At 50.0% G+C, this 26763-nt stretch overlaps 10 protein-coding genes across 10 annotated transcripts; 6 read left to right on the top strand and 4 right to left on the bottom strand.

Annotated features, from left to right (window-relative positions):
* Window positions 1-2207: 2207 nt before the first annotated feature.
* On the top strand, window positions 2208-3684 carry TGAM01_v201882 (hypothetical protein; the record flags this gene model as incomplete). Its single annotated transcript, XM_018808329.1, has 3 exons — window positions 2208-2390; window positions 2449-2893; window positions 2969-3684. The coding sequence occupies 3 exons, from the start codon at window positions 2208-2210 to the stop codon at window positions 3682-3684; spliced, it is 1344 nt and encodes a 447-aa protein (XP_018658487.1).
* A 374-nt stretch (window positions 3685-4058) lies between these two features.
* TGAM01_v201881 (hypothetical protein) lies at window positions 4059-4931 on the bottom strand (the record flags this gene model as incomplete). Its single annotated transcript, XM_018808328.1, has 1 exon — window positions 4059-4931. The coding sequence occupies one exon, from the start codon at window positions 4929-4931 to the stop codon at window positions 4059-4061; it is 873 nt and encodes a 290-aa protein (XP_018658486.1).
* A 2489-nt stretch (window positions 4932-7420) lies between these two features.
* On the top strand, window positions 7421-7811 carry TGAM01_v201880 (hypothetical protein; the record flags this gene model as incomplete). Its single annotated transcript, XM_024548867.1, has 2 exons — window positions 7421-7444; window positions 7503-7811. 2 exons carry the CDS (start codon window positions 7421-7423, stop codon window positions 7809-7811), a joined length of 333 nt encoding a protein of 110 aa, XP_024406478.1.
* Window positions 7812-9452: 1641 nt separating this feature from the next.
* On the top strand, window positions 9453-11131 carry TGAM01_v201878 (hypothetical protein; the record flags this gene model as incomplete). The annotated part of the gene is made up of 3 exons (XM_018808327.1): window positions 9453-9803; window positions 9946-10228; window positions 10308-11131. The coding sequence occupies 3 exons, from the start codon at window positions 9453-9455 to the stop codon at window positions 11129-11131; spliced, it is 1458 nt and encodes a 485-aa protein (XP_018658485.1).
* An 846-nt stretch (window positions 11132-11977) lies between these two features.
* Window positions 11978-12529, bottom strand: TGAM01_v201879 (hypothetical protein; the record flags this gene model as incomplete). The annotated part of the gene is made up of 1 exon (XM_018808326.1): window positions 11978-12529. The coding sequence occupies one exon, from the start codon at window positions 12527-12529 to the stop codon at window positions 11978-11980; it is 552 nt and encodes a 183-aa protein (XP_018658484.1).
* Window positions 12530-13068: 539 nt separating this feature from the next.
* TGAM01_v201877 (hypothetical protein) lies at window positions 13069-14002 on the top strand (the record flags this gene model as incomplete). Its single annotated transcript, XM_024548866.1, has 4 exons — window positions 13069-13430; window positions 13500-13576; window positions 13663-13871; window positions 13934-14002. The coding sequence occupies 4 exons, from the start codon at window positions 13069-13071 to the stop codon at window positions 14000-14002; spliced, it is 717 nt and encodes a 238-aa protein (XP_024406477.1).
* A 354-nt stretch (window positions 14003-14356) lies between these two features.
* Window positions 14357-18248, bottom strand: TGAM01_v201876 (hypothetical protein; the record flags this gene model as incomplete). Its single annotated transcript, XM_018808325.1, has 2 exons — window positions 14357-15285; window positions 15362-18248. The coding sequence occupies 2 exons, from the start codon at window positions 18246-18248 to the stop codon at window positions 14357-14359; spliced, it is 3816 nt and encodes a 1271-aa protein (XP_018658483.1).
* A 1044-nt stretch (window positions 18249-19292) lies between these two features.
* Window positions 19293-21559, bottom strand: TGAM01_v201875 (D-lactate dehydrogenase; the record flags this gene model as incomplete). The annotated part of the gene is made up of 5 exons (XM_018808324.1): window positions 19293-19702; window positions 19835-20233; window positions 20301-20519; window positions 20597-20999; window positions 21101-21559. The coding sequence occupies 5 exons, from the start codon at window positions 21557-21559 to the stop codon at window positions 19293-19295; spliced, it is 1890 nt and encodes a 629-aa protein (XP_018658482.1).
* A 2415-nt stretch (window positions 21560-23974) lies between these two features.
* On the top strand, window positions 23975-24757 carry TGAM01_v201874 (peroxiredoxin type-2; the record flags this gene model as incomplete). The annotated part of the gene is made up of 3 exons (XM_018808323.1): window positions 23975-24098; window positions 24195-24397; window positions 24584-24757. The coding sequence occupies 3 exons, from the start codon at window positions 23975-23977 to the stop codon at window positions 24755-24757; spliced, it is 501 nt and encodes a 166-aa protein (XP_018658481.1).
* Window positions 24758-25968: 1211 nt separating this feature from the next.
* On the top strand, window positions 25969-26748 carry TGAM01_v201873 (nascent polypeptide-associated complex subunit beta; the record flags this gene model as incomplete). Its single annotated transcript, XM_018808322.1, has 3 exons — window positions 25969-26020; window positions 26192-26431; window positions 26516-26748. The coding sequence occupies 3 exons, from the start codon at window positions 25969-25971 to the stop codon at window positions 26746-26748; spliced, it is 525 nt and encodes a 174-aa protein (XP_018658480.1).
* Between the last annotated feature and the right edge of the window lie 15 nt (window positions 26749-26763).

Here is a 26763-nt window from a genome sequence, read left to right as displayed (position 1 = left end):
GCTCAAGCCAGCTCGACCGGGGTGTCCAGGCACAGCCGATCTCCCGTTCATACACGAGTAATGTATCCGTACTCACGTGGGAGAATATTGCTTCGTCCATCGTGTCAACTCACCGCGTCAACTCGCAACAACTGCCACTGATCCCCCCTCTTGGTTCATCTTTTTTTTTTTTTTTTTTTTTTTTTTTTTTTACTTTTCAGGAGCTGAATTCGAGACATGCATGCGGCCATTTCGACTATAACAGCAGGTGCTTTTTTGGCGGGATCCTAGTTGATGGAGGCATGACTTGTTGCTTTTTGTTCCTTTCTTTTCTTTTGCTGTTAGCGCCTCTGATTCGTGGGGCGTGGTGGATGCAAGGGAGATGTACTTTGGAAGATGCTTACCCACACTGCCATACCACAACGTACTCGTATGGTAGCAGTGGGTTTCACAGCTTTTCTCCTAGGCCACGACAAGCCAGGTTTAACCGGCTCTTGCTAGAGCCAGCACTAGTAAATCCGTCGGTAGCGGCTGAACGAGCACCAGCAGCTCTAGTGACCTCGACGCAACAATCATGAGTGGTTCCATCGCTCATGGTAGGGCGGCCATCTGCCTTTGATTGGTAGGCATGGTGCCCTGGTGTTGCACACAGCGGCTGAGATGGCGTTCCAGAAAGAGACGAAGCGTTTTGATGGGCTTTGTATCCGATTCGCCCAGCCTGCAGCTGCTGGATCCTCGGCAATTTGGAGAGAATGGCTGTGCCATCACTTCGACCACGCTGATCGCCCATGCTTAAGCCGAAGCCAGGGGCTGTGGCGAGGACGTAATAGAAGAAAAATATGCATATACAAAGTCTAGAGGTGCGATTAAGCTTCCCTTGCGTTGTGAGGCTGAAACACCTGGTTCTTTTGCTTGGGTCTGCTGTTGGCGCTAGAACTCGTCGATGCTACCGACGGAGAGAGACATATTGGAATCGGCGACCTGCAGAGGTGGTTGGTAATGAGCGGCAGGAAGCGAGATCCTGTTGGTGGTGAGTTCCCAGCTTTCCGTTACGATATCCCGAGGTCCCTGTTCTTGGTATCTCTGTGGGTGCCACGTTCATGGCGAGCAGGATAGCACCTTCGTGCGCGCGTCTAGATCCGTATACATGAAAGCGTATAGATTTCTTGCCCTTCATCATCTTCCTTCTTCTTTTCTAGGATTTTCTCTATTCTATAGGGAAAGAAGAAGATATAACTAGGCGCCTAGTAACAGCAGTACCGTGAACAATCTCACTACAGCACAGCTGAGATTGTCCTTCTTCGTCGGTGTTACGGTAATACGGACCACTGCCTCGCCGTCATGGAGTTGGTCCCAGTTAAACGACGAGACTATTAGTGCGGTGGCGCACTGATGCTTGCGGCGACCAACAGAGTCTCGGCCCTAAAAGGACGGGAAAGATGGAGGTTTGATGCATCACACGTGCGGTGGCCCGCTCAGAGAGATTCAATCACGTAGGCTAAAAGACAAGGTATCAAGGTCCGAACCTCACTGATCGAAGCGCGGCGCCAGCGTTCGTTCTAGCCGGGGCTGGGTGGGTACATTGATCTCTCGATTTGCCGGCGATCAAGACTCTGGCCCAGCTAGCCGTGCCCTCGGGTGGCCTACGGCCCAGTCTTTTTTCTTCCACCAATTGACCGAAGCAGCGCGCTATCGTCGGAAGTCCTGTGCCTGGCGAGCTAGTCGAGCTCGGGCTTCGTCCCAAAGACGCTTCCATGGATCTATGGGTGCAGGTGGCGGCGCCGGCTCCATTACGCCCAAGCCTGCGGGCACGCCTTACTGGCTTTCCCCTCTCTTGAATGAGATTGATGATGCAGGTCTTATTTGTCAATTTCGCTAGGTGGAGAGGCAGCCGCTTCTTCTCGTTGTTCACTGTCCGGGCGTGGTGTACTATACTGTAGGTATGGAACAGGGATTTGTTTCCTTGCATCAAGTCTCCCATGGGCTGCGAAATGCATGCAGCCGCGAAGGAATATTAACGGCATGCTTCTGGTTGCAGCTCGTTTCTTTTTATATTCTCCTGGGAACACTAAAGCGGCGGCTATATGCATGCTCGTGCATCTCGAAATCATTGAAGGAGACCGTATAAAGACTGAACGGCCTCTCTTCCAACATCGTTGGGTCGGAGCTCAGATTCTTCTTAGTTTCTCTTTTCATTTGAAAGCTAGAAAGACCATTACCTGATCATCATGGCGCTCTTCTCTTTCCTTCGCTATAGGCGACCGAAGAAGGTTGACCCCGAGACATATCGTCAGGCTCGGAAATCTTTGGAAGAGAGTGAAGGATCTGTCAGGTCTGGCCTCTCCGGCGCTTCATCCGGTATTCCAGATGCCTTGAGCTTTGATAGAATCATTAATGGCGGAACCTGCCCGGTAAGAGCATAAAATCCCCTCTTTTCCGAATGACAATCTCTCCTAATGCTTGTTAAAGCCCATGGCTCTCCGCGATTTCATGAACTACCTCATATATGTCGAGCACGCTGCCGAGAACCTGCAGTTTTATCTCTGGTATAAGGATTACGAAAAACGCTTCGGCGAGGCAAACGTTAGCGACATCAGCCTGTCTCCCGAGTGGACTCAGGTTATGGAAGACGAAGCCATGGCCAAGGTTCGCAGAGAGCAAGCCGAAAAAATGAAGAAGGAGCCTGCAGCCGCCGTTGCAATCTTCAAGGGAACCGATTTTGAAAAGAACGCCGAAAGCAAGAGGTGCAACCCCTTCAATACGCCACCTCGTTCTGCAAATGGCATCTCGGACAACGATTCGGCTTGGGATGGCGCGACAATTAATGCCCCCAACAACATGCTCTCCGTATCCCACGGCACTTCACGCACACAAGTTGCGGAGGCGTTCCAGGCAGCCGGTGCTATGGCTCCTTGTAAGTTTCAGATGATCCAATCGCCCATGCCCGAGATGTAGGGCGTCTGCTGATGACTCCTGTGTTCCCATATAGTCACTATTCAGCCCTTCCACGAGGAAGTCACTCGAATAATCACCAGCTACATCATGGATGGCGGCTCACGGCAGCTTAACCTGTCCGACTGGGAGCAGAAGGTGGCCGTTCAAGCGTTGACATATACCACTCACCCCTCTGCTTTCCGGCTTCTGTTCAAGATTGTTGACTCGGCACTTCGAATGCAGTCACATCCCAACTTCATTCGCTGGTCGATCTGCAATGGCAATCTCCCTCGTGTTTGGTTTGCCCGCTCTCTTGGCGTTGCTCTCATACTGGCGGGCTTCGTCGCCGCCATACTCGTAACGCTCAGCGATGCTGGCCGAGGATACCGAGTTCTCCCGCTCATTGCCTGGGTCTTGGGAATAAGCACATTAGTTGCCGCGTGGAAGGGCATGTGCGTTGTCTTGCACGGCCTGCATCACCGCCATATTCGTCCCTGGGAGCTATTTGTACAAGAGAATACCGAGGAAATGAAGACGCGCAGCATGGAATCTTTTGGCTCTGACAACAGCTACGAAGACGAGCCATGGGTGGTCAAGTATCAGCAGAGAAACGTCCTTCGTAAAATCTTTGATCGCGAGATATGGATTCAAGAGCCTGCTTTGAGGCAAATCCAGGATACAATATTCTATCAGGCCCTGTGTGCAGGCTTTGTGTTTGGTCTTGTTTTTATGGCGATATTTCTCGCCGTTCCTGGTGGACATTTGTTTTAGAGAATTTGTTTAATATTTGTTTAATATGTTATTAAAACACAAACAAAAGACAGACTGGTTTGGGGTTGTGATTGTCTCGTTTTGTCACACGAGCTTAGACCTCGTAATCATTATCGCTCTAGTACCATGGTACCATTTCTCATTTTCAAAATTTTTATAATTGCGCTCATTTGAAACGCCGCACCTGTTGCCCCTTGTTGTCCTTTTGTTATCCCTTGCTGTTCCATGCTGATGCTATGAAATCGTAAATGCTGTACTCCGTAAATGTTGCTTCATAAACGTGATGCTCGACTGGCTTTTGCTATTAATAAATTCACTTTGCTGTTGTGCTGTAAGTTTTCAAGCATTGTGCAATGCTGCGTGCCCGACGTTAATTATGCCAAGAGCTGGCCAGAACCTCTTATTTTTTCCAACTGCATCATAAATAAGCATGGAAGTGCTCGTACAGCATCATTATCATGAGCAATCATTGCATCAGTCATGATAAAATCGCTAATTGCAAGATAGGCGTCTCTGAAATGCGCCCACAGTTCTCTCAAGGCTTGGATGTTTATAAACCGAGGCCAGAATGGCTCGTTATCCATCACCGCATTTACAAGCTGTGTGGTGACAGCTTCAGGGGTTTTTGGAAACGATGCGCAGTCAGCAAAATCAATCAGCCAGAACTGCACATGGCCCCGGGCATCTCTCCCAAGGACAAATTCCACGCCTCGAGCATCAACACCGCAGCTCCAATGAAGTATTGCGAGAGTTGCACCCATGGAAGCGGCGAGATAAGAAACTTCGACGCGCTCTGCGAGCAAGTGATCCAGATATGCTGGGCGATCGTGCATATTAGTATTCCATGGATCAGACAGCGGCTTAGTGTCTCCGAGGTAGACCTTTGCGAGAAAGTGTTTGGATTGGCCGGTGCTGAGAGCCTGGCACTGCGCGCTACGGGTCAAATAACGCTTGATGAGATATTTGGTATGATGCTCATTCAGGGGACGGATATACTCCATGAAATACCCGCTTGCGTCGGCTGGAAAACCTTTGAGGTGCTTGAGGGTTTCAGAGCACGGCGAGGACGAGATGTTGGGATAGAAACCTGAGACTTCAGGGACAAAGGGAAGATCAATGTCGAGGCCGCATATGGCCAACTCCTTGGACATTGCTTTGAATATCGAATCAACTTTCTTGTGTATTTTGTATTCTCTAAACAGCCTCTTGGTGTCTCGTGATAGCTTTGTAACGCGAAACGGTGGCATGTTGGCTACATAGATCCACGACTTGTCTGTCTGGGCGAGCATTTGAGCCTGTGGCGGATGTTGGAATTAGCAAGTAGGAATAAATAGACAACGAAAGAAGAGGTGGAATACAGGTGTCAAAGAAAAGACTGACATGTGCCCAAAAAGCAGCAATACTTGAACAGAGACACCTTGACACGAGCGTCGTTTTCTTGACCTTGGGCTTTTTATCCACCTGAGTGAAGACGATCTCTCGTATGCGATCCATGGCAATAGACATAAGTGCAAATGAATGAAGATGTTTGAATGGAGAGGAAAATTGACGGTGGATTAAGCTGGGATCATACGAGAGGTGTGCCACATGGAGAGGCATCAGAGACGGCATATATAAGAGGCTCCTCCTGGCAACGGCAACGGCCGATACTGGAGATGATGGACATGGTTAATATACCGACACTGCCGTGTGGGCAACGCCATTTTTGCATCATCACTCTCACAGCCCTACACACTCTTTGACAATACGTTAGTCTGTGCTAGCTCGGTATGCAAGGCGCATCTCTTACCTGAATCTTCACGTAAAGAGGGGACGAAACTCGGTGCCATCCCAGCACTTGTTGCTGGAGAGGGGCAGCGGCTCGCCCGGCGGGTTGCCCTGGTCAATAGGCTTGCGAGGTGGATCACGGGAAGGAAAAGGCAGATATATGAAGCAGCCTTCCCACAGTCGATTGGCTTTTAGTCTGCCTGCCGTTGGATGGCTGGGCTGGGCTGGGCTGGAGGAACGATTGTTCGTAGCGTGTTGCTGTGTGACGCTGCTCTCCCTGAAGCCAAGCCATTTGAGGGGCGATATGATCCCTCATTGGAGCATTGAGAGGTGTCTCTTGTCGAGACCAGCAGTTTCTTAGCTGCAAGACAGCCATGCTCCATGGGAGGACCTGGAAGACGAAGCAGTATGTGTGTAATGGACAGGGGACGGCAGTTGTGCAAGAGAGCTATTGGCGGGGTTGGCGGTTTAGCTTGCAGTGGAGTGAGGTGAGGGGCTGCATTCTTTAGTGCCGAGCTCGCAGAGCGATAGCAATCAGTAACGGCGTGTTGTGAGTAGCACTGAAAAGGCAAACAGGGCCCGTGATTGGATTGAAGGCAGCGAAGAGAAGAACGGAGAAGAAATCGACATTTGGCGATGTGGAGCTTTGGAAAATTGGATGAAGCTTGTGTCTGCACCTTGTGGTAAGCGAAGGAAGGAGACAAGAGGAGACAAGAGAGAAGAGAGCAAGAGACATCGGCGCGAAGAAGGAGCTCGCCACCGGTGAGAGATACTTGGGTACTTGGTGCACACCACCGTCGGAAGTCTGCATCTTGCATGCGAGCGTGAGGTAATGCTGCTCCGTATACAGCAGGGAGCTCCAATGTATGATGGAGTATTGATGGCTCAATCTGAAGAGAGGCAAAAGGAATATGTTTGAGTTGGCCTAGCCCGCCAGCATAATCTCGCCAAAAGCATCCTGTTTAAGATTTTGTTGCTTCTTGAACCGATCATAGCCATGACATGACAAAGCTTGCGTCAAGCTAAGGTTTGGCGAGATGGACCAGGAACCAGAAGCGATAGAGTTTGTTTTGGACGCCATCATGTTGACTTTTGACTTTTGATTCGATGTACTCGCTCAGCCTCATTTCTCTCTCTCTCTCTCTCCCTCTCTCTCTCTCCCTCTCTCTCTCTTCCTATGTATTCTCTCTGGATACTTGGAAAGAGTCAAAGAGGGCGCAATCGACAGAGACGCCAGGCATCATCTCTCTTGCGTTGTGACGGTTTCAATGACAATAACAATGCTCACCCAATTCGCGTCACGAGCCCTCTTCGCTTCCCGATTGCGTGGTCTAGAAGCCGGTCTCCATCAGCTTGGTACTAACAGCTCACAACACCAGAGATGAAGCAGTAGCTCTGTTGTTGTGTGCCGCGCCACCAAGATGCTAAAACTTGGACGGCCAGTGTTTCGCTCGCCCGCTATCTCACACGCTTGATGAGCCGGCGCTGTTAAGCGGACGAAGCCGATTGGGTAACACAGAACGTTGCAACTAGTGGGCTTGCAGGAGGCTTGCAGGAGGCTTGCAGGGTAGTGGGCTTGATAAAGTCGGTTTGAGTCCACCAAGCACAGGATTGCGGCACAACAGCACCTGCATGCATGTGGCTGCAGATTGGAACACACATGTCGACTGGGAAGATACCCTGGGGAGCTCGTCATTGCCTGCGGAGTTGCATATTCTTGTCTTTATGCCATCTCGTATCATTTAGCGGCTCTAACAGTGAACGAGAATGTCGAAAAGACGACGGAGTTGTATAAGTCGTCTGGACCGTCCGAAGCCCTCGATCCGAGTCAAAGTACCCACAGAGCTCCGTCGGCCGCCGGCATATCCACCCAAAAGTCCGGAACGAAGCGCCGGCATACACTCATGTTGATTAGGAAGCCCAGACTTCATTGCTCGGGCACTGCCTGGACGCCCGGCTGCCGGACACGATGGATGTGAGGCAGCAAAGATGTGTGGGTTGGCCTCTCGCTACCGCTGTTAGGAGCTCACCTCTCATCACCAATCTGGCAGGCAGCCTATCAGCTGCGATGGATTTGGAATAATATCCAGCCAGTCCAATCGTATCATGGTCAGCTGAGCAGCCGCATCTTCCATCCTAACCGTGGGCGAATAAGAGACTCGACAAACCCCTTAGGCTCAGCCACCCAGTGGTGTTGGATTATGGACGATAGCCGACAAAGCAATCCGGCGCCGGAAACCCCAAGCAGCTATCAGGCATTTCCATGCCTGAGGTACAATTTTGGTCCATTGATGTGGCCAAGCTTATCGGTGATTTTAGTATTAGGACATGATGGCACAACTACCGGCGGTATGGCATGACTGCCGCGTCGGCCAATGCACAGCAAACTACTTGGGGAATATTCCAGAGGACGGTTGAGATAGCCAGCTGTTTGAAATCAAATTCGAACATTCTTGGTAGATGAGTAGTTTCATGATGCTGATAAAATCTTAGTGGTAAGGCCCAAAACGTGGTGCTAGAGCACACCAACTGACAATGTTCGTCTATGCAGCCAGCCTGCAGCGTGGAAGCCACTTACAGCGATGGATGGATATAAGACCAATCAAGATGGCTTATGCAAGTACCTATAGCCAACGGCCCTCTGGCAAAAAGCGCGGGGTTCAGCGCCATAGTCCCGGCTACCACAAACAGAGAGCAGAGCCCCTCAGCGCTCCGAATCTAGGACTCCGTGAGGGGAAGCGTGGGTGACAAGGGAGGCATCAGACACATGCGGAAGGGTCCCATATCGGGGCTCCGCTTTGCCGGTTTCAGTCGGCGATTCTGGCCAAATTCGGGGGAAGCGCGCCGTTCGCCCGGAAGCCGATGCGATAGAGCTGCAGACAATAGAGCTGTTAATTTTTTTTTTGTTTCCAAGCCTTATATCTCTCCGTCTCCTTTTTCTCTCGCACTTTGGTGTCCCGTAAAGGTAGACGTGAAAGACGTGCGATGAGACAGGATGATGCTTATGCACGTAATATCATCCGTGTCTCATTTCTATTCTCTCTCACAACCTTTCTCTGTATCTCTTCTTGTGCGTCAAGTGCTCCGTATTACCAAAGTATTACTGCTCTGTTCAGTCTTCTGTAAGTAAATTGCGTGCATGACCCCGGCGTGCGGCAGCCCAATCGCGTGCATGGGGTAAGGGAGATGCAACGGCACGACGTCATCTGCGTCAAGCATCGTAAGAGTGGTAACTGACTCAGCAATTTCGCCTTTCGTAACTCCCTTTTGCCAAACATTGACAAGCAGAAAACCACGAAACAAACAAACAAAAAAACAAAAAAAGAATTAGCCGGGGCAAAGGAGAGCAACAAGGGCAAAATGCGGACAACCCGGCCCGAGGGCTGCCTCGGTCAGCAGTGGAGTCGACGGCTCGTTATTAGAAATCGGAAATCTGCAGCCACTTGCTTCCCAGACCGGTAATATCGATAAGCTACGGGCCCTTTGGGGCCCTTGGGGCCATTACCCCAGGTAATCGACAGCGCTTTCAATTAGCGAGAGCGAGAACCTAGCGCTGAGAAAGTGCTCCAACTCCAGCGCAAAAAAACAGGGGCCTCTCCGCGCTTTTTGGCAATCTGCATCGAATCAATGCGACAGGCCGAGTACGAATACTTGCTCGGTGCGACCCCCCGTAGTGATTATCGTAGCGGTACCTGCCTGTAAGCAGCGACAGCAGTGCGCCCCCAGGTAGGCGGTACAAGGACCGGACAGTTCTGTTGAGGGACCACAGGTAACGTTGGAACCACTAAGCCGGCGCGACCTCAACTGGTTGCGGCGTACCAGTTTGTGCGGCGTAGATTCAGTACTTTGAGTTTGCGGGATTCCCCTAAATGAACGAGGCCGTCGCCTGTGCGGTCATCTTTTCGATTTGATTTGCATCTTCAACTTCTTTGTCTGAGCGCACCTCAAAGACGCCCGGCGGAGGAGCTGAAAGGAAAAAAAGGACCAGACAAAAGGCGACAATGACGCCCTTTGTAGCAACCGACGAGCCTGTCGCGGCAGCCCCGCCAAACCACCATCACCAATTGCAGCGGCAGCGCAATCAAGAGCACCGAGACGATGTCGACGAGGAGCCGCCCAGGCGCGCAGCAAAGCGGTCGCGCACCATGACCTCGACGGAGGAGATTGACAGCACCATCACGCGGCCCGGAAGCGTCAAGATCAATGTCCAGGGCGCCTTTATCGTCGATCCGGATGCCGCAACGCCGGCGCAGAATGGCAGCGACAACGGCAGAGTCAGTCCATCGCATCACGAGACGAGTGATATCCGCCTGCCAAACCACACAGGCATCGTCAGCCACATCGCAGTAGATGTAAGTCGCAGTTTTTGCTTCATTCAATGGCGGTCCTTGTCTTTTTGAATCAATTCATGGTGTCTTTCTGCCTGTTGCTTGCTCTCAATGCCTGTCTTTGCGGCCGCCGTCTGACTTTTTTTCTTTCTTCTTCTCTGGGTAGATTGGCGGCTCTCTTGTCAAACTCGTCTATTTTTCGCGCGAAGTCGACTCGACAGATCCCGGTGGCCGCCTCAACTTCCAATACTTCGAGACCGATCGAATTGACGACTGCATTGAGTTTATGAAGCTACTGCGGGACAAGCACAAGGCGCTGAACGGGTCGCGGTCGCAACAGCTATGCGTCATGGCTACTGGCGGCGGCGCCTACAAATTCTATGACACAATCCGAGACGCATTGGAGGTTGAGGTATTGCGAGAAGACGAGATGGAATGCTTAATAGCTGGTAAGAGAGAGAAAGATCCAAGAGGAAAAGGAAAAGGGCAATTGGAAGCTAACCTTCTTTTTTTTGTGTCATGAACCAGGTCTCGACTTCTTCATCACCGAAATCCCCCGCGAAGTCTTCACCTACTCCGAAACAGACCCCATGCATTTCGTCAGCCCCCGCGAGATCATCTACCCGTATCTGCTCGTCAACATTGGCTCCGGAGTTTCAATGCTCAAGGTCACTGGCCCTCGATCGTTCCAGCGTGTCGGCGGCACGTCTCTCGGTGGTGGTACCCTCTGGGGCCTCCTCTCCCTCTTGACGGGGGCTCGGTCGTTTGACGATATGTTGGCCGAGGCTGAATATGGCGACAACACCAAAGTTGACATGATGGTTGGCGACATCTATGGCGCCGATTATGGCAAAATCGGCCTCAAGAGCACAGCCATTGCGTCTTCCTTTGGAAAGGTATTCCGCATGAAGCTGCAAGCCGAGGCCGCGGAAGCAAAAGTGGCCGACGGCCCAGTGCACGATGGAGAGAGCCACAATGGGCAAGAGGAAAGCAGCTCTCCCTTTTCCTCGGCCGACATATCAAGGTCGCTGCTGTACGCCGTGTCCAACAACATTGGCCAAATCGCCTATCTGCAGTCCCAGATCCACAACCTCTCTGACATTTACTTTGGCGGCTCCTTTATCAGGGGACATCGCCAGACCATGAACACGCTCAGCTACGCCATCAAATTCTGGAGCAAAGGCGAGAAGCAGGCATATTTCCTGCGCCATGAGGGATACCTAGGCGCCGTGGGGGCTTTCCTTAAGAGACAACCCGCCAACTGGGGCCGCAGGGGAAGCCTCGAAGGCCTCGACGACGTCCAAGAATGGCGAAAGGGTATGAAGACAGAATCAGAAGTGAAAACAAACTGAAAAAAGAAAAAGTTTAAAAAAAAAGAAAAAAAAAGACAAGAAAAGAGAAACACACGCAGGGTAAACGTTTCTTGGCCGTGAACGGCAGAAACAAAACGTGGAGGGACGAGAAAGAAGGCATTCAGTTTTGAAGAGTTTTAGCCTGTCACACATTTTCAGGAGCTCGAATTTTCGCCGCAGGCGTGCATGATATAGACTTTGGGGCATTGCATTCTCCAGCAGGATTTGTTATAATTTTCTTCCTTTTTCTTCCTTTGCTGTTCTTTTCGCCTTTTATTTGTTCACTTCTTCCTTCAAGCTGCTGCGGCCGAGTGCCGCCAAGAATATGCGTTTTGCTGAGACACTTAGATAAGCTCACAGCCTGTATAATATGGAGTTTCAAAGGGTACATTTGATAGAAATACGCCATAGTCGCAACTGGTAATCCGAATTGAAGAAACAATAATTCACACTTCAGTCTCAGTATCTGTGCCGTGCTATAAATGGAAAGAAAAGCCGCGCGTATTCGTTTCGTATTCGCATTTAAGAGAAGAGAGAGGGCTGCTGTTTCGTGCTCCTCCATCGCACCCACTCGGGTTCAAGAAGAGCCGCAGTAGATGGTTTCTGTGCATAACCAGTTTCCTGTGATTGTCCCAATATTGTACAAATAACGCCCAAGCACTCATCAATTAGTGCAAATCATCATCAAAACCATGTAATGCAGTAGTAGTTGTACATAATCGGCAATATTGAACGTCGCAGCGTCGATATATATCAAAGTGTCGCCGTCTTGATAATGCCTTTTTGCTATAGAATAGCAACATCTTGGCATCAAATTTGCGTGATAAAACGTCCGAAATCAAGTCGTCACTTCTCTCCCGAGTCTTTCTGATTTCCATCATCTCCGTCCTTGTTTGAGACTTTATCCATCCCCAACTTCGCCATCAGATTGTCAATCATCTGTTCAAATTCTTTCTCGTCTTCCGGACTGACTTCACCCCCTGGTCTCTGCAGGGCAGCCTTCGTCCTCGTCCTCAGCTCATCAACAGAGCTTAAATCAAACGCCCACGATAGCCCTCCCGTTAGGAGCACCGCAAAGCTTGAAACGTTGAGCGTTGCCAGTCCAAGAGCGTGAAGTCCCAGTAAAGCGCCTTCGGAACTGTTGCCATCCTCGGGCCCAGGGCGGTTGGATGTGTAAAACCTTGGGAAAGAATCGCGCTGGCGACGCACCACAGACCGGCGAGATACCCCAACAGATGCCGCGGTAAAGGCAGCACCTAGGAAAAAGAGGCTAAATTGCTTCAGAGGGCGTGACCAGGAGGCGGAGTATGCATTGATGTCTGGTTGACGGCGAATTGACTGAGGTGGTGACGATGCTGAACCTTCTTGAGACATGGCTTGTGGTTGTGCTCGAAACATGGTGGTTATTCAGGCTTAAAAAGGCATATCAGAGTTTTTAGCTTGCCTTATCAGTTCCTGTGATTATTGCGAGTGTGCTCAGTTTGTTTTCATTTTCAAGAGACTGGTCATTGCCGACGACTGTAGTTTTGCTAGCATGAGGATGAAAAATAGCGGGTGTTCGAGGTTAATTTTGATAAAAGCAATGGCCGCATTTTAGTGCATTTTTACCACTTTTTTCGGTATGCATCAATCGAATCCCCGCCCGCAGACAGTGCGACAAGCCGAACTGGATGCTCTACTCTCGAAACGACTGCACAAGTTCAAAACAGAACAAGCATATTTGCGGTGTGCCTGCGATCCGCTTCGGTGGTCCCCAGATATTGGTCCAAAGTCATCCACTGTTTCGAAGAAGCGGTTGCTCCGTCTCATATTCCATGTTGATTGACTGGCCCATCCATTCACAGGATCAACAGGCGCTGCCCGCTTACCCATCTCACGTCCCGCATGCCCTCAGTATAGCTTCACCGGTAACGCTGAACTGAAAGCCACCTGTCCAAATGCCAAAGGCTAAATCCTCAAAGCCATCGGCCTCGGCTCCTCAAGCTGCGCCTCAAGTGGCACCGTCATGGCCCATGTTCAAGCCCCCTCTGCCAGTTGTTCAGCTATATCCAGAGCTGCATCCCGCAACGTCAAATATTGTTCTAGTCTCATCTTTTTTCCCTCGTTCTCTCTGTCGCGATTATGTGGCATATCTCAAGACGTTGCCACTGCAGACAACCCCTTCAAAGCCGAAGAAAGGGGAAGCAGTCCGTGTAAATGATAGATTCCAGATCAACGATCCAGGCTTCGCCCGCAGGTTGTGGGACACTACCGGGCTAAAGGAGCTGATTCTGGAAGATGAATCGATCAATAGCCTTTGGTGAGTCTATGTATGTCTTCAAGATGAGGCAGCACACAGATGAACTAATTCATCTCAACATTCGTATAGGGGCGGCGAGCCCATCGGTCTCAATCCCAATATCCGCATATACCGCTACTCCAAAGGTCAATATTTTGACTGTCACTGTACGAAGTTACTTCACCTCCAACGATATTCTAATGGGACAGACACTTACTAGTAGGCTAACGATGACCATTGCCTTGATTCCCAGATGACGACTCGAATTATCTGATGCTTGACTCTGTATCTGTCAAAACGACCTGGACGCTCCTCTTGTATCTAACTTCTGCCGCAGAGGGATGCATTGGTGGAGAGACAGTATTCTATCCTCATGATCGCAAATCAGCGGCTGAAGAAATCGCGGTGTCGCTCGAAACCGGAATGTTGCTTTTGCATAAGCATGGCGACGATTGTCTACTGGTAAGTCAGCTTGCTTGCCTATCAATTGCAATCATACTAAACTCAAGTCAAAACTGTTATAGCACGAAGGAAGAGAAGTCCAAGAAGGAGAAAAGTGGGTGCTCAGAACCGATCTATGTGTCAGGCGATGAAGGATGGAGGAACACTGCCTTGATCCACGCACATAAAGCTTGTAGGAACGTCTCCCTTGGAGCGAGGGAGTGGGATGATCATGCACACAATGGCAGGATAACGATATCACTGGATATCAATGAAAGCGACATTGCCGGGATTGCTATGAGTTATGAAATGCAAACTCAAGTTCAAACTATGCCATTGCTAAAGTAAGAAATGAGGACAACATGCTAGATGAAATGAGGAAATAGCAGAGAGGAGTCTGTCAGGATCAATTAACGAACTAAAAATTGGTAAAATAAATCGAGGCCGCCATAGCAAGCCTGAATCAACACACTAAACAAATTAAAAAGGAAACCTTGAGCCAGAAATTAGTTGTCAAAGTCTTCAAATAGAAACATCGCCTCCATGCCCTGTGGCAGTTCTCCTTCCTCTCTCTCTTCTTCCGAAGTAACGACAACCTTCTCGTCAGCTCCATCATTCAATGCGCTCTTTGGGAGTGTAGCTTGGGAATCGATGAGTCCGAATGCATCTACTGAGGCGTCATGGACAATGGGAAGCGTAGGAACAGGCATAAAGCGATGAGCCGCAGCGAGTATCGAGCGTTTTGGATCGCACTTCCCGTCTGATGCGACTTGAATCATGACCCAAGGGAAGATCCAAGGGAAACTAATCAGAGGCATTGACTTTGTTTCGAGCTTCCGGGCTGGAATGATACTGCTAGCCTCATTCGTTGCTCCACGGCGATGCTCAAACAGTGCAATGGCGATCTCTTGTTCCGTGATTTTGTACATGGCTGCCACGAATCTGTCAATTTTGTCCTCGTCGCGACCACCAGCGGCCTCAAAGCACAAGGCACGGAATCTGTCTTTGATGGCGTCGAATTCTCTACCCAGTTCTTCCTGTCGCTTGTAGTCACTTCCGACCGCTGGTTTCGACATAGCCCATGATGTGTACAACTCAAACTCGTTGTCGAGATTGTGGTGCGACAATACACGGCGTACCGCAGCGTCATACTGGCCTTTGATCTGCCTGGCGCTCTTGAGCATTGCCGTATCAAGCTGGAATCGGTTGAGAATACGCTTATCGAAAGCATTTTCCCAGTCAGGTCGGAACTCGATGGACTGCTTGATCACCCTATCATATATCAACCCCAGGGCATGTTGCGATGTATATCTTTGCCTCTTCTCCATGAAATGCGGCCAATCCTGAGGGTTATGCATGGCGTGATTGCATTCCGCGGGCTCACCAGTCTTTGGATAGTCGACAGCTTTGGAGTGAAGCTCAGCCAGTCTTCGACCTACGAATCATTGGATCCATTAGTATGCACAGAAATAGGGGGAGCAGAAGTCTCAATAGACGTTTCCTCCACTTACAAACAGGTGATCCAGGTCCAAAACGGTCGGCCAACGCCAAGTGAGACGTTGCGATTAGCGGAAGCACGTCATTCTTCATGTAATTTACGAAAAAGTCTCGCAAATCGTCAACATTGACATCTCGATCAAGTTGCTGCGGCGGTGGGCTAGTATAATTCATGGCCGGGTGATTCCACTTCTCGGGGATCAGGGTGGGTTCCCAAATGACGAAGAAATCATCTCCATCGAGGTCTCCGCCAGACAGCATGTTGGGTACCGGACGATCTCCAGTCGAAGGAAAGACGACGACGTCTTTAAGGTGGCGCAGCTCAGGAATATCAACCGCTTCAACTACCCGAATATCGCCTGGGTGCAATGACGGATTTCGCCCAACAACACAGATGCCCTCAATCACTTTGGTTGTATTGTATACTTTTGAGTCAGACACCTGTAAAAATATTTGGGGAAGTTTGTTGATATCTTTATCAGAGGTGCCTTCGGTCGCATTTGAGTGGCCTCTCAAAGTACCCGTCTCGTCTACACAGCCCAGTACAAATGCACTCTGCTCGATGGCGATTCTAGCCTTTTCTTTGAGTAGCTTCAGAGACCAAGACCGCCAAAGATTCAGTAAGTTAACCACAAACGGCTCTTGACAATCATTAGTCTTGAAGCCGGCCTGCAAAAATTCGGCCAAGACCAGCGTAGACTGGTTCTCGTCCACGCACTTTTTCAGCATGCCAATCGCCACTCTGTTATCCTTGGCGGCTTCTTCGTAGAGAGAAATCTGTTTCTCCAAAATATCCATGAAAGCCTTCTTCGGCACACCAAGAGACTCTAGAATAGTGATTGTTTGCCGGTTCAGTGTAGCAGAGGTGTATTTAGCGCACTTGATAATCTCCAAGTTTTTGGCGTCGGCTTTGAACTTCTCTTGGGACTGTCGGATGTAAACCTCGCTTCTTTTGGCCTGGGGCCAGACTACTAGTACACCTTTGCACCCACCCATGCGAAATTGAAATGCAGATGGATCGTTGTATACTTCCAAGGTGAGCTCTTCAACAATCATCCGAGCCATGAATCCAGATATCATGCCGACTCCATCGGTAAAGCAGTAGCCATTCCGCTCGATATCTGGAATGGGTCGCACATCTGGGATGGGGACACCCTTCATCTCTCGTGTTGTAGAGAAACATTGACCCAGCCGAGCTGCGTACTTGGCCACGATTCTGATATGACTAACTTGGCCCATCCACTGACGGATATCTTCACATGAAACATGATCAGTTGGGCAGAAGAAATATGCGCCAGACTGTCTGAGCTGTGAGCTGCCGAAAGCCAAGAATTCGTATCGCCGATCGCCAATCTGGATGCCTTCGTACAGGGTCCTGAGCAACTTCTTCCATATCTCTTCTTTGTTGTGGGAGTTCATGGTCATACGGCCGCTCTCCGCCTCATCCACAAACTGCACTCTTAAAAAGCGGTCTTGAGATTGGTTAAAATATCGGAGTACCCTATTCGAGGTCTCAACAGCGGGCGAGCTCAGTAGAAGAGAAGTAGGGGTAACAGTGGCCTTTCGCGCCAACACGCAGTAGTGTGGGATTCTTGTCGCTGGTCTATAGGATGCCACGGTCCGCTTTGCAAATATATCCATAGGATTATGCACAACCTCCTCTTGATCCACAAGGAATTCCAGCCGGTGCTTCGCATCCAGTGGATGCAGTGCAGCTAGCTTTTCCAAGAACTCCAAGGACACCGTATGCTCGTTGAGTACGCGGCGGGTAATGCATACTTCCAGTTGATACCGAACGCCAAAGTCTAGATGGACAAAGGGCGTGTTGGATGGCAGCAAGCTGGCCAAGGCATGCTGCTCTCCCTCAACGCTGTGATGGTCAAGGTAGTCCCACATTGTCGTCGTGGAATTACCAACGAGGAATTGATCACAGACTTGTAGCGTGGTATTCAGATCTTCCAGCGCTAATTTCAGATGTTGGATTGCCAGCTTGCCAGGTCCGTTCGTGGCATTCACAACAACCCGGAAAGCCGTCCAACGACCGACATCTAGAAAAGCTGGTCTGAACGAAACGGGATTGGCAGAGACGGGGAAATTCAACGAGCTTGTATCGTCCTCCATAATGTCTGTGGCTCTCTTCCAAGAATCTTGAGCACGCCAGTTGGTGCGACGTGAGGCAAAAGCAGCCCGCTCCAATTCATCGAATTTCCAGAAATACTGAGGCGGGATGGGAAAAGGTAAAATAAAGGCCTCTTGTCCCTTTTCTGTGATATAAACAGCAGTCTGCATCTGAGACAATTCAGCGAGAAGCTTGAGCTGCTTGGTGTGATAATGGCCATCATCTTGTTTGACGGCAAGAGGAAAGTAAATAATCAGGCGCTTTGCCAACACATCCAGTTCAAGGCTGAAGTCGTTTGTACCGTTGGACGAAGTGACTGATTTGCGAATATTGATCGCAGCAGGGCCGATCATGGAGCCTAAGCCCAACGAGCTAAGTCTCGCCGTAATCTTTGTGGGATATTGCACGTCGGGATCGATACGGCTTTTGAACCATCTCTCCCGGCGAGACTCGGCACAAAGCCGGAGTCGAAGTCCCTCTGGGTACTTCGCAGTGTCAGAATGCTGTACTACGACTGAACCAGCTTCCCAGAACGCAGTGCTAGGCACAGGCTCAAAGTTCACGACAGCAGATGCTGAGATCTGAGTTTTGCCAGTAGCCTCCGTGATGTTGCAAAATGTAATGGTACCATAGTTGGAAAACCATTGCAGCAAGTTTTCAGAAGTCACGTTGGGCGGCAAGCCGTCTACTTTGACGGATACACCGGCGCAATTCTTCCAGTTGGACGCAAGTGGTTTGCCCCCTTGCCGTGGGCGTGGACTTCCGTCTGCTCGTGGCGGCATGATGGTTTGTTTGCCTCCAATTTTCTATGAGGGATCGTTAGAGAATTTGATCGAGAACCTGATAGCGAGTTTGAATGGAGATGACAATGAAGTCAGTTGCAACCATACCGTGTGACTCGTAGTGATTTTTATTCTTCTAAAGCGCGAGCCGGTTAGATGTCTTTGCGTGACGAACAAAGGGTCGAAAAGGATGAAAGAAAAAAGAAGTTTGGACACGCGAGAAGAGACGGAAATAAACAAAGAGAGAGGAAAACTTTAATGCAAGGCGAGCAGATGAAAGGCTTCTTGCAGCTGCGAGGTGGAGAAGAGACGAAAGTGCAAGGACGGACTGGACGAGAGGAAACATGAACACAAAGGCGGAAAGGCTAGTTGCATCATGGGAGGCTGCATCACGGCATAGGCCAAAGAGAGGATGCAAGCTGCAGGCTGCGTAACTGCATAGACACTCACCTCGGGTTTGGAGAAGTCTTTGTTGGACTAATCCGTCTGGTACGGATCTCGACCAACAAAAGAGATGCGAAGGGTGGGTGGTGGAGAGTGGAGAGGAGAGAGAGAAGTTGGATCAGTGGCGGAGGAGAAGAGAAAAGAGCGGGAGGCAGAGAGAAGTGCAGGCACTTTGACCAAGCAGAAGGAAATGTGCTGAAGCAGCAGCCGAGAGGTTTGGTTCTGGCAGGTGTCACGCCTGGTTGCATAGCCGACTGTGCATGGCAGCTCCCAGAATGGCAAACTACTTACCAATTTCAAAATCAAGATACTAAGTAGACGGCTATGTCTTGCCTAATGGAGCATTACAGTGTACAGTAGACGATCCAATTTATTGCACCTTCTATAGTCTATATCCTTAATGACTGGACCTTTCGTCATCATTGTGCGAGATGGCGGTCAGAATCTTCTTCCTTCCTTCCTCCTCCTCCTTTTCCTTCCTACCTTGTGATCCTACGTTTTCTAGTACTTGCCTCAGTCGACGTAATAGTACAAGCTGTCTGCCTCCTCTTCTCCTTCTTGTAACAACGGCGAATGACGACAAAAGGGAGATACACTCGCTTAGTCTTTGGCAGCAGAATGATCGTCTTGCCGCTCCCACGGCACATCCATGATCTTGCCTGGGTTCAGAATCCAGCGTGGATCGAGCGACTTCTTGATGGTGGCCATGACTCCTACAGTCTCAGAGCCAACTTCCCACAGCAAGCTCTCTTTCTTTCCCCATCCAACTCCATGTTCTCCCGTACAGGTACCGTCCATCTCGATGGCGAGACGAACCATGTTCTTGACGCAAGCCTCCACCTTGGCTCGCTCGCTCTCATTGTTCTTGTTGTACATGATACTCTCGTGGAAGTTTCCATCGCCAATGTGGCCGAGGATGCTGGCAAATAAGCCCAGCTCGTCCATTTCCTTCTTGCTGACTTCGATGATGTCTGCAAGTCGACTAAGCGGCACGGCTACATCAGTGCTCCCTATGGTTGAAATGGAACATTAGCTTGATTGTGAAATGTAGATAAATAGGTGTGTTAAGATAGGCACTTGGGTGGTTGATGGGTAGCTTTCGACACTAAGGGGAGAGAGAGCACAACGCAGGGTCAACTCACAAACATCTTCGCCTTCTTTTCTCAGCGAGAGCATCGACCAGAGTGACTCTTTTCTTGCGGACCACAGTAACTTTTGCTCTTGTTCGTCTTTTGCAAATTCAAAGTTGCCGCCTTTGTGGTTTGCCGTAATTTTCTCCACCAGTTCAATCTGCTCTTTGACGCTGCCCTTGGTGCCGGCGAACTTCAAGAACAGCGTCGGTTTCTCAACCCAGACTCGAGGTGCGGTGAATTTGCTCAGATTGACGACTCGCATTTGCACCTCGTCCATGATCTCGAGACACTGCATGGGGATGGCGGCTTGCATGATGCTGGCGGCGGCGGATGCGGCGTGGCGGATGCTTGGGAATGTCACAACTGCTACGGACGTCTCTTCCGGAAGGACTGCGAGTTTCAGCGTTGCTATGAGGATCAAAAAAAAAGTCAACATGAAATCACACAAAGTGGGCTGAGTGATTTTGTCACTCACCTTCTGTAACAATACCAAGAGTGCCCTCGGAGCCAACAAAGAGGCTGTTGAGATTGTACCCTGCAGATGACTTGCGAGGTCGCCTGCGAGTTTTGATGATTTGTCCATCCGACAAGACAACGGTCAAGTTAATCACCCAGTCCTTCATGGTGCCATATCGAACAGCATTGGTTCCGGAGCAGTTGGTGCCAATCATACCCCCAATCCTGGCAGTAGGGCCTATGAATCAACAAGAGCAAAAGTCAGTGCCTTGAATTTTGGCAAAAATCGAGGTCGACGGAGTTGTTTGAACGAACCAGGATCAACTGGGAAAAACAGTCCCGTGCCTAGCTTGACGAGCTCATCGTTCAAGTCTCGCCATGCCACGCTGGGCTGCACAATCACGTCCATGTCGTCCTTATTGACCTGGATGATGTTGTTCATGTAGGCGAAATCAATGCTGACGCCTCCATAGGGCGCCGAGAAGTTGCCCTCCAGGCTGGTGCCTCCAGAAAACGGAATGACGGGGACGCGGTGGCGATGACAGACTCGAACTATGGTAGCAACATGCTCAGTGGTGCGAGGATAGGCCACGGCAACGGGCAGCTCGTCGGGATTGACCGTTGACCATTCGGAATAGCCGTGGGCAAGCAAGTCTTCAGGGTCTGTTGATATTATGTCCTTTTGATTCCCAAGTTCCCATACTATATCTGAGATGGCCTGTTGGGAGTAAATGAGCTGTTAGAATATTTGACTGTCTGGTCTCTTTGGCCTGGGTCTCAACTCGCCTCTTGCATTTCAGAACGATTAGCGAATCCCACTTCTCCATCGTCATTGTCTGCCAGCGAAACATGCTCTTTTCTTCCATCTTTTTTGTTTTCACCGTCTTTGGTGTCGTCGTCGTCTTGATTGCTTTGGCCTTTGTTCTTGCCTTTGCCCCTTGTGTCTCGGCTCAGCAGAGGCACAAGGCTTGAGAGGCCCCAGCCACTTATAGCGGCCGCAACGGCCACAGCCAAGACGCTGCCACTGGACCAGCCTGATACGTGTACCGATGCATTTTGGGACGCCCCTGAACTGGAAGAAGCATTATGTGTCCCATTGGACGCAGAAGAAGCGAGCACTCTGGAGGAGACGTGATAGCCTCGGCAATGGGGGGAGGCTCTTCCAAGCGATATGGGCGCAGATACAGGCGCCATCGCCGATCTCGCTGGCAGATGTACGCCGTACGCCCTGCCGCCACGCAGCAGTGACTGCGCCTGGATCAGAGGTCTCGCAGGCATCTTGCGTCCTGTTTCTGCCCTAACAATTTGGTTGTGGTTGCAGCACCACGATTGCTCTCCCGCAAGGCAGCTGAGACACTATGGCATCATTGATAATGGAGGAGACTTGAATGCAGCTGGTGGTACAGGCATTATTCATCCATGTACCCTAACCCCGCTGTTGCAATCCGCCTCCCTTGTTGCTCGATACCCCATACGATTTGGAGTTTTAGCACTAGAGCCACAAGTCTTCAATCGGGACCCCAGCATCGTGGAGCCGCCATCAGGCTTCTGGCAATCTGTCAAAGTTCCTACTCCATGGCAAGAAATATGATCGTATTGGAATAGGGACATTTAAGACATCTCCTGCCAAATCTGTCACGCCAAGTTCGGAAGCAGAGCTACCCGTGCTGCTACCTGGAATTGCCTTGAGACATGCGCAATCCCCATTAGTATTTCGGCGTCTGCTTGTCGAATGAAATAACCTAAAGCTGGGATGCTGCTTAATATTGGTGTTCGACGCACGTACTTCGTCACAGAACGAGTTTCTTTTCAAACCCTGGGCCTGGCTACCCAAAAGGTTGCATGTAGATACTGCTGGGTAACCCATTTGCAGGATGAAGAGGGCGAGTTTGCACGCGAAGCATGAGTGACGGTTACACAGCATAAATCAGATCTGGAGAAGTGCTTTCCCACGTCCGTTACCGAGATCTAGTAGCCGCTTTCCAACTCGAGGTGAAGCTACTGCATGCTATAAGTAAAAAGAAATGACGCTTAAAGGAAATCAAGGAACGTTGACAACAAGCTACTGCTCTTGATCCTCACGCTCGTAGTCAGCGAGCAACTATCAATTATTTGACAAGGAAGTAATACTTCACAGCCCACTTCAACACACTTCAGCCGCGAACCGTTGTCGAATCGGGCCAAATTTGGACCGCGAGAAAAGAGTAGCTGAGTTAAGATGGTGTCCATTTCTTGGGGCTAGTGAGCTTGTTTGAGATTATCGCCCAGCTTCCCTACAGCCTCACAAAATGTGCCTGCCATCGAGAAACCCCTCGCCTAGCTAGTAATATGACATGAAACAAGATATAAGAAGCTTTTTGTTTCAAGATAGGCGTCAGTATGCATGCAAGCAATAACGTATGTAAGATGCCAGCATGGGCATTCTAGGAGGGGGAGAATGAAGCATGCCAGGTCATCACGCCTCCAGCCAAGTCTCAGGCCCGCAACACATATAGGCACCTGTCCAGTACCCCGCCATCTCCAAGTCTAGGTCCCCTCGCCGCGTGAATTCACTGATGAGAAATGAAGAAGCTACGTATAAAAGTAGAGGCCAGCTGCATTTCTATTGCATTTGCTCTCTTTTTCGTTGTTCCTTTTGTTGAGTATGGAGGTTGGTAGGCATAAATACATGTAGGCGGCATGCATGTGGATGGCTTCGTTTTTGGTGTGGCAGCCTGCAGCTTCGCCTAGGTACGGTAGGAGGGGCAAAAGCGCTTGTACGCATTACCACCTTTGCCATGGGTGTTTACCAACACATTTGTAGCGTTTTTTTCTTCTTCCTTTTCTTACTCAATTTATCTGTTTCAGACATACATATAAAGGTCCAGCTCTTGCCTCCTCCTTTTCCTTCCGGAGTGCTATTCTCAACACAGATGGCCACCTAGTAGGTCGATCGAACCCGCGTGGTAGCCTAAACGCAAGGCTCTCTCTCGTCCTGCCCCTCTTTGATTCTCGTGGCGAACGGATGTGCCAATATTCAGCCCCCGAATATTACATGCCAACTCCACGCTGTATGTAAGGGGCACTGTCTCTCTTTCATCATAGTAAGGCTAGTGCCTAGCAGTAGCAGTAGATCAAGGATTTTCCACCCCGCCTGATGGTTCCGCATCGCGCAATGACATGCCAAATTCCCAAATTCCGCTCCAAAAGATAGCACACGCGTACATCACTGGCTGGGGGTCCTTCTCTCGCCGGATAGCTCCCGTAATGGGGAAGGGAGGAGGGCGGTAGATGCCTACATGCACATACATGAAAATTTGATAGTGCTGCCGCCATATATATTGGCAGCCGAAGAAGCATCTAGACCAGACTCTTTTTTCTCATTCCAGATACACACCCTCTTCTATTCCTCTGTGCCAATTCGCCAGTTCTTTTTCTTTTTCTTCCCACTAGACTACCTATACCGATATCAAATAAATCCAAAAGAAAATCGAAAGCGGTAAGCATTTATATTCCCCCGAAAGTTGGGTTATTTCCCTCTCTTCCCACTTTCATTCCTACTCCTCCGCCGAGTGCCTCCACCAGCTTCCATTGGTATCCGCAATAACTAATCGCCTCTAATTTCAAATCCCCCAGATTCAGCTTCTCTCTTCATCACTCCACCACCTACAAACCACATTCAGTTCGATACAATCCAAAACAAAAACCATCACCATGTCTGTCCTTGAAGTCGGAGATAACTTCCCAGGCAATGTGTCCTTTGGCTACATTCCCTTGACCCCCGAGAGCGAGGAGATCACCAGCTGCGGCATCCCCACCAAGTACGATGCCAGCGAAAGTAAGAACTCAGTCTACTTCATTTACAGGCTTATGTTGTTGCTGTTTGAGAGGTTATACTAATTAATTTCTTTTTTTTTCCCTTCTGTTATTTCAGCCTTCAAGAACAAGAAGGTCGTCCTCGTCGCCGTCCCTGGCGCTTTCACACCCACATGCCAGGCTAACCACCTGCCCGGCTTCATCCAGAACATCGAGGCCCTCAAGGCCAAGGGTGTCGAGCAAGTGGTTGTGATTGCCTCCAACGATCCTTTCGTCATGTCTGCCTGGGGCAAGGCCAACTACACCAAGGACGACTTTATCGTGAGTTTTTATTCTATTTCTTATTTTTTTGGCCTTTTGCCTGAACAGCCTTCCTTAATTTTTACCCCTCATTCACTGCATCTTCCTCTCTTTTGCTTCTTGCTGTTTCTTCTCCCTTCTTCCACCCCGCTTGGTTCTTTTTTTCAGGTGGGATAAATTAGCTAATGCCGGGGGAATCAACCAAAGATCTTCGCCTCGGATTCCGAGCTTGCCTTCAGCAAGGCTATTGGCTGGACCATGGGCGACCGAACTGCCCGGTACGCCATCGCCATCGACCACGGCAAGGTGATTTACGCCGCAAAGGAGACTGAGCGCGGCGTCGATGTCTCTGGTGCCGACGCTGTTCTGGCCAAGTTGTAAAAGCTCTCTGTCTGTCTACTCAGCTTTGTTTACCAACACACAGATGAGCTGGCGCAGTGGGACATTTTTCTTGATTTCAATACGGAAAGCGCAACTTAACAAAAAGGCAGCTCAATATTACAGAGAGAGTTTGAGGTTTTTTTTTTTTTTTTGGGATCAATGGCATCATGGCATGGGCTAGATTAGCACCAACGAGGAGTAACTGATTATTCAAGCACTCATTGCCTGGGACTCGCTGACTTTTTCTCCTGGGCTTATATCGTGACATGCTGGGTTTTCCTCATTCCTTTTTCTTTTCTTTTTCTTTTGGGTGACTTGTCTCCAAACAGTCACGGCCACATTTGGAATCAAAGTTACACAAATGGATACGGGCAAGTGACTCTTCGCAGCGCCATTAGTCCTTACATCCTTACAAAGGTAGTCGATATACGCACAGGAACAGGTACTGAGTCGAGAGCCAAGCTGAGCGGTAGAGAGTTTAGCCAAAGCTGTCAATGCTATGCTGCATGTTGCGATTTTGGCACAAGCTTGCAGTCCCACTTGGCATCATCAGAGAAACTCAAGTCTGGTACCTGCTCCGGTATTTGGTGTTCGGCGCAGCGCAAACTTGGGTGTGGTAAAAGGTAAGAACCGACGTTTGTGATGCCGTTTGTTAAATTGTCATGAAAAAGAAAGAAAGGAAGAAAATAGAAGCAAAGCAGCAGAACCAAGTTCTGTAAATCTTCAAGAATGCCTGCGGGCAGTTATTTAGTGGTGCTATAGGTACTAGTAGGTAGGTACCGCAGTACCGCTAACCGCTAAGATGCAGCCTCTCAGCCAGGGCTGGCGGACTTGCAGGATGAGGGCAGCAGAGCCATTCGGCAGCGCTCGGCTAAATAGAAAATCCGCACTGCGAAAAAGTCTTGGCACGCACAAAACCTACACTTGCTGCAATCATCGCTCAATATCGAAGCCGACGGCGACGCAGTAAAAAAAGACCCAGCTCCTCCTCCCTCCGAATCTCGAGATCCTCGGTACGTCTGTCCCGGCCCGAAAGAGAGAATTGCCAGCTCTGCCTCTTTTTTACCACTCGCAGCTTCAGCACTCAAAAAGACGAGGTGATTGCAACAACAGCGGCAGACACTGATTTCGACTTTCTATAGCTCTCGAGTTTGAACCCCTCCCCGCATTTCCCACCCCTAGTTCGCCTTTCGCACACACACTCGCACATCATGGCCGACATCCAGGAGCGCCTCAAGAAGCTTGGCCAGCCCGGCCGAACTGGTACGTCTTTTCTTGGATCCCATTATTTTGCCGCATGAACGGCCATTGTTCTATGCTGTCGCCATGTCTTGAATGTCATTTGTCATCCAACTAACATTTTGTCTCTCTCTCACAGGGTATGTTACCAACTCTCAGCGAAACGTGCTACTTTTTCTGCAATCCATAATGCAGCGCTCAGCTTCAAGGATGAACATGTCGAATTCGAACTCGAGAAACTAACTCTGTTTGCGACTCATAGTGGAAAGGGAACTCCCCGAAGACCCGCCAAGCGCGCTCCCGCCCGATCCAACGCCGATGACAAGAAGCTCCAGGCCCAGCTGAAGAAGCTCAACACTCAGCCCATCCAGGCCATCGAGGAGGTCAACATGTTCAAGTCCGACGGCAACGTCATCCACTTTGCCGCTCCCAAGGGTAGGCTCTTCTTTTCCATTATGCGACAATAATCCGACACAAGGCGTCATGAGACCACACACTAACGTAACATGCCTCTTGCAGTCCACGCCGCCGTTCAGTCCAACACTTTCGCCATCTACGGCAACGGTGAGGATAAGGAGCTCACCGAGCTTGTCCCCGGCATCCTGAACCAGCTCGGCCCCGACTCCCTGGCCTCCCTCCGCAAGCTGGCCGAGAGCTACCAGAACATGCAGAAGGCTGGCGAGAAGGGCGAGGATGATGACGATATCCCCGACCTGGTTGAAGGCGAGAACTTTGAGAGCAAGGTCGAGTAAGGTTCTTAACTGAAT

This window comes from Trichoderma gamsii (genome assembly GCF_001481775.2).
Source record: "Trichoderma gamsii strain T6085 chromosome Unknown Scaffold_4.2, whole genome shotgun sequence".
NCBI classification, from domain to species: Eukaryota; Fungi; Ascomycota; class Sordariomycetes; order Hypocreales; family Hypocreaceae; genus Trichoderma; species Trichoderma gamsii.
This window is presented reverse-complemented; position numbering and strand designations above follow the sequence as displayed.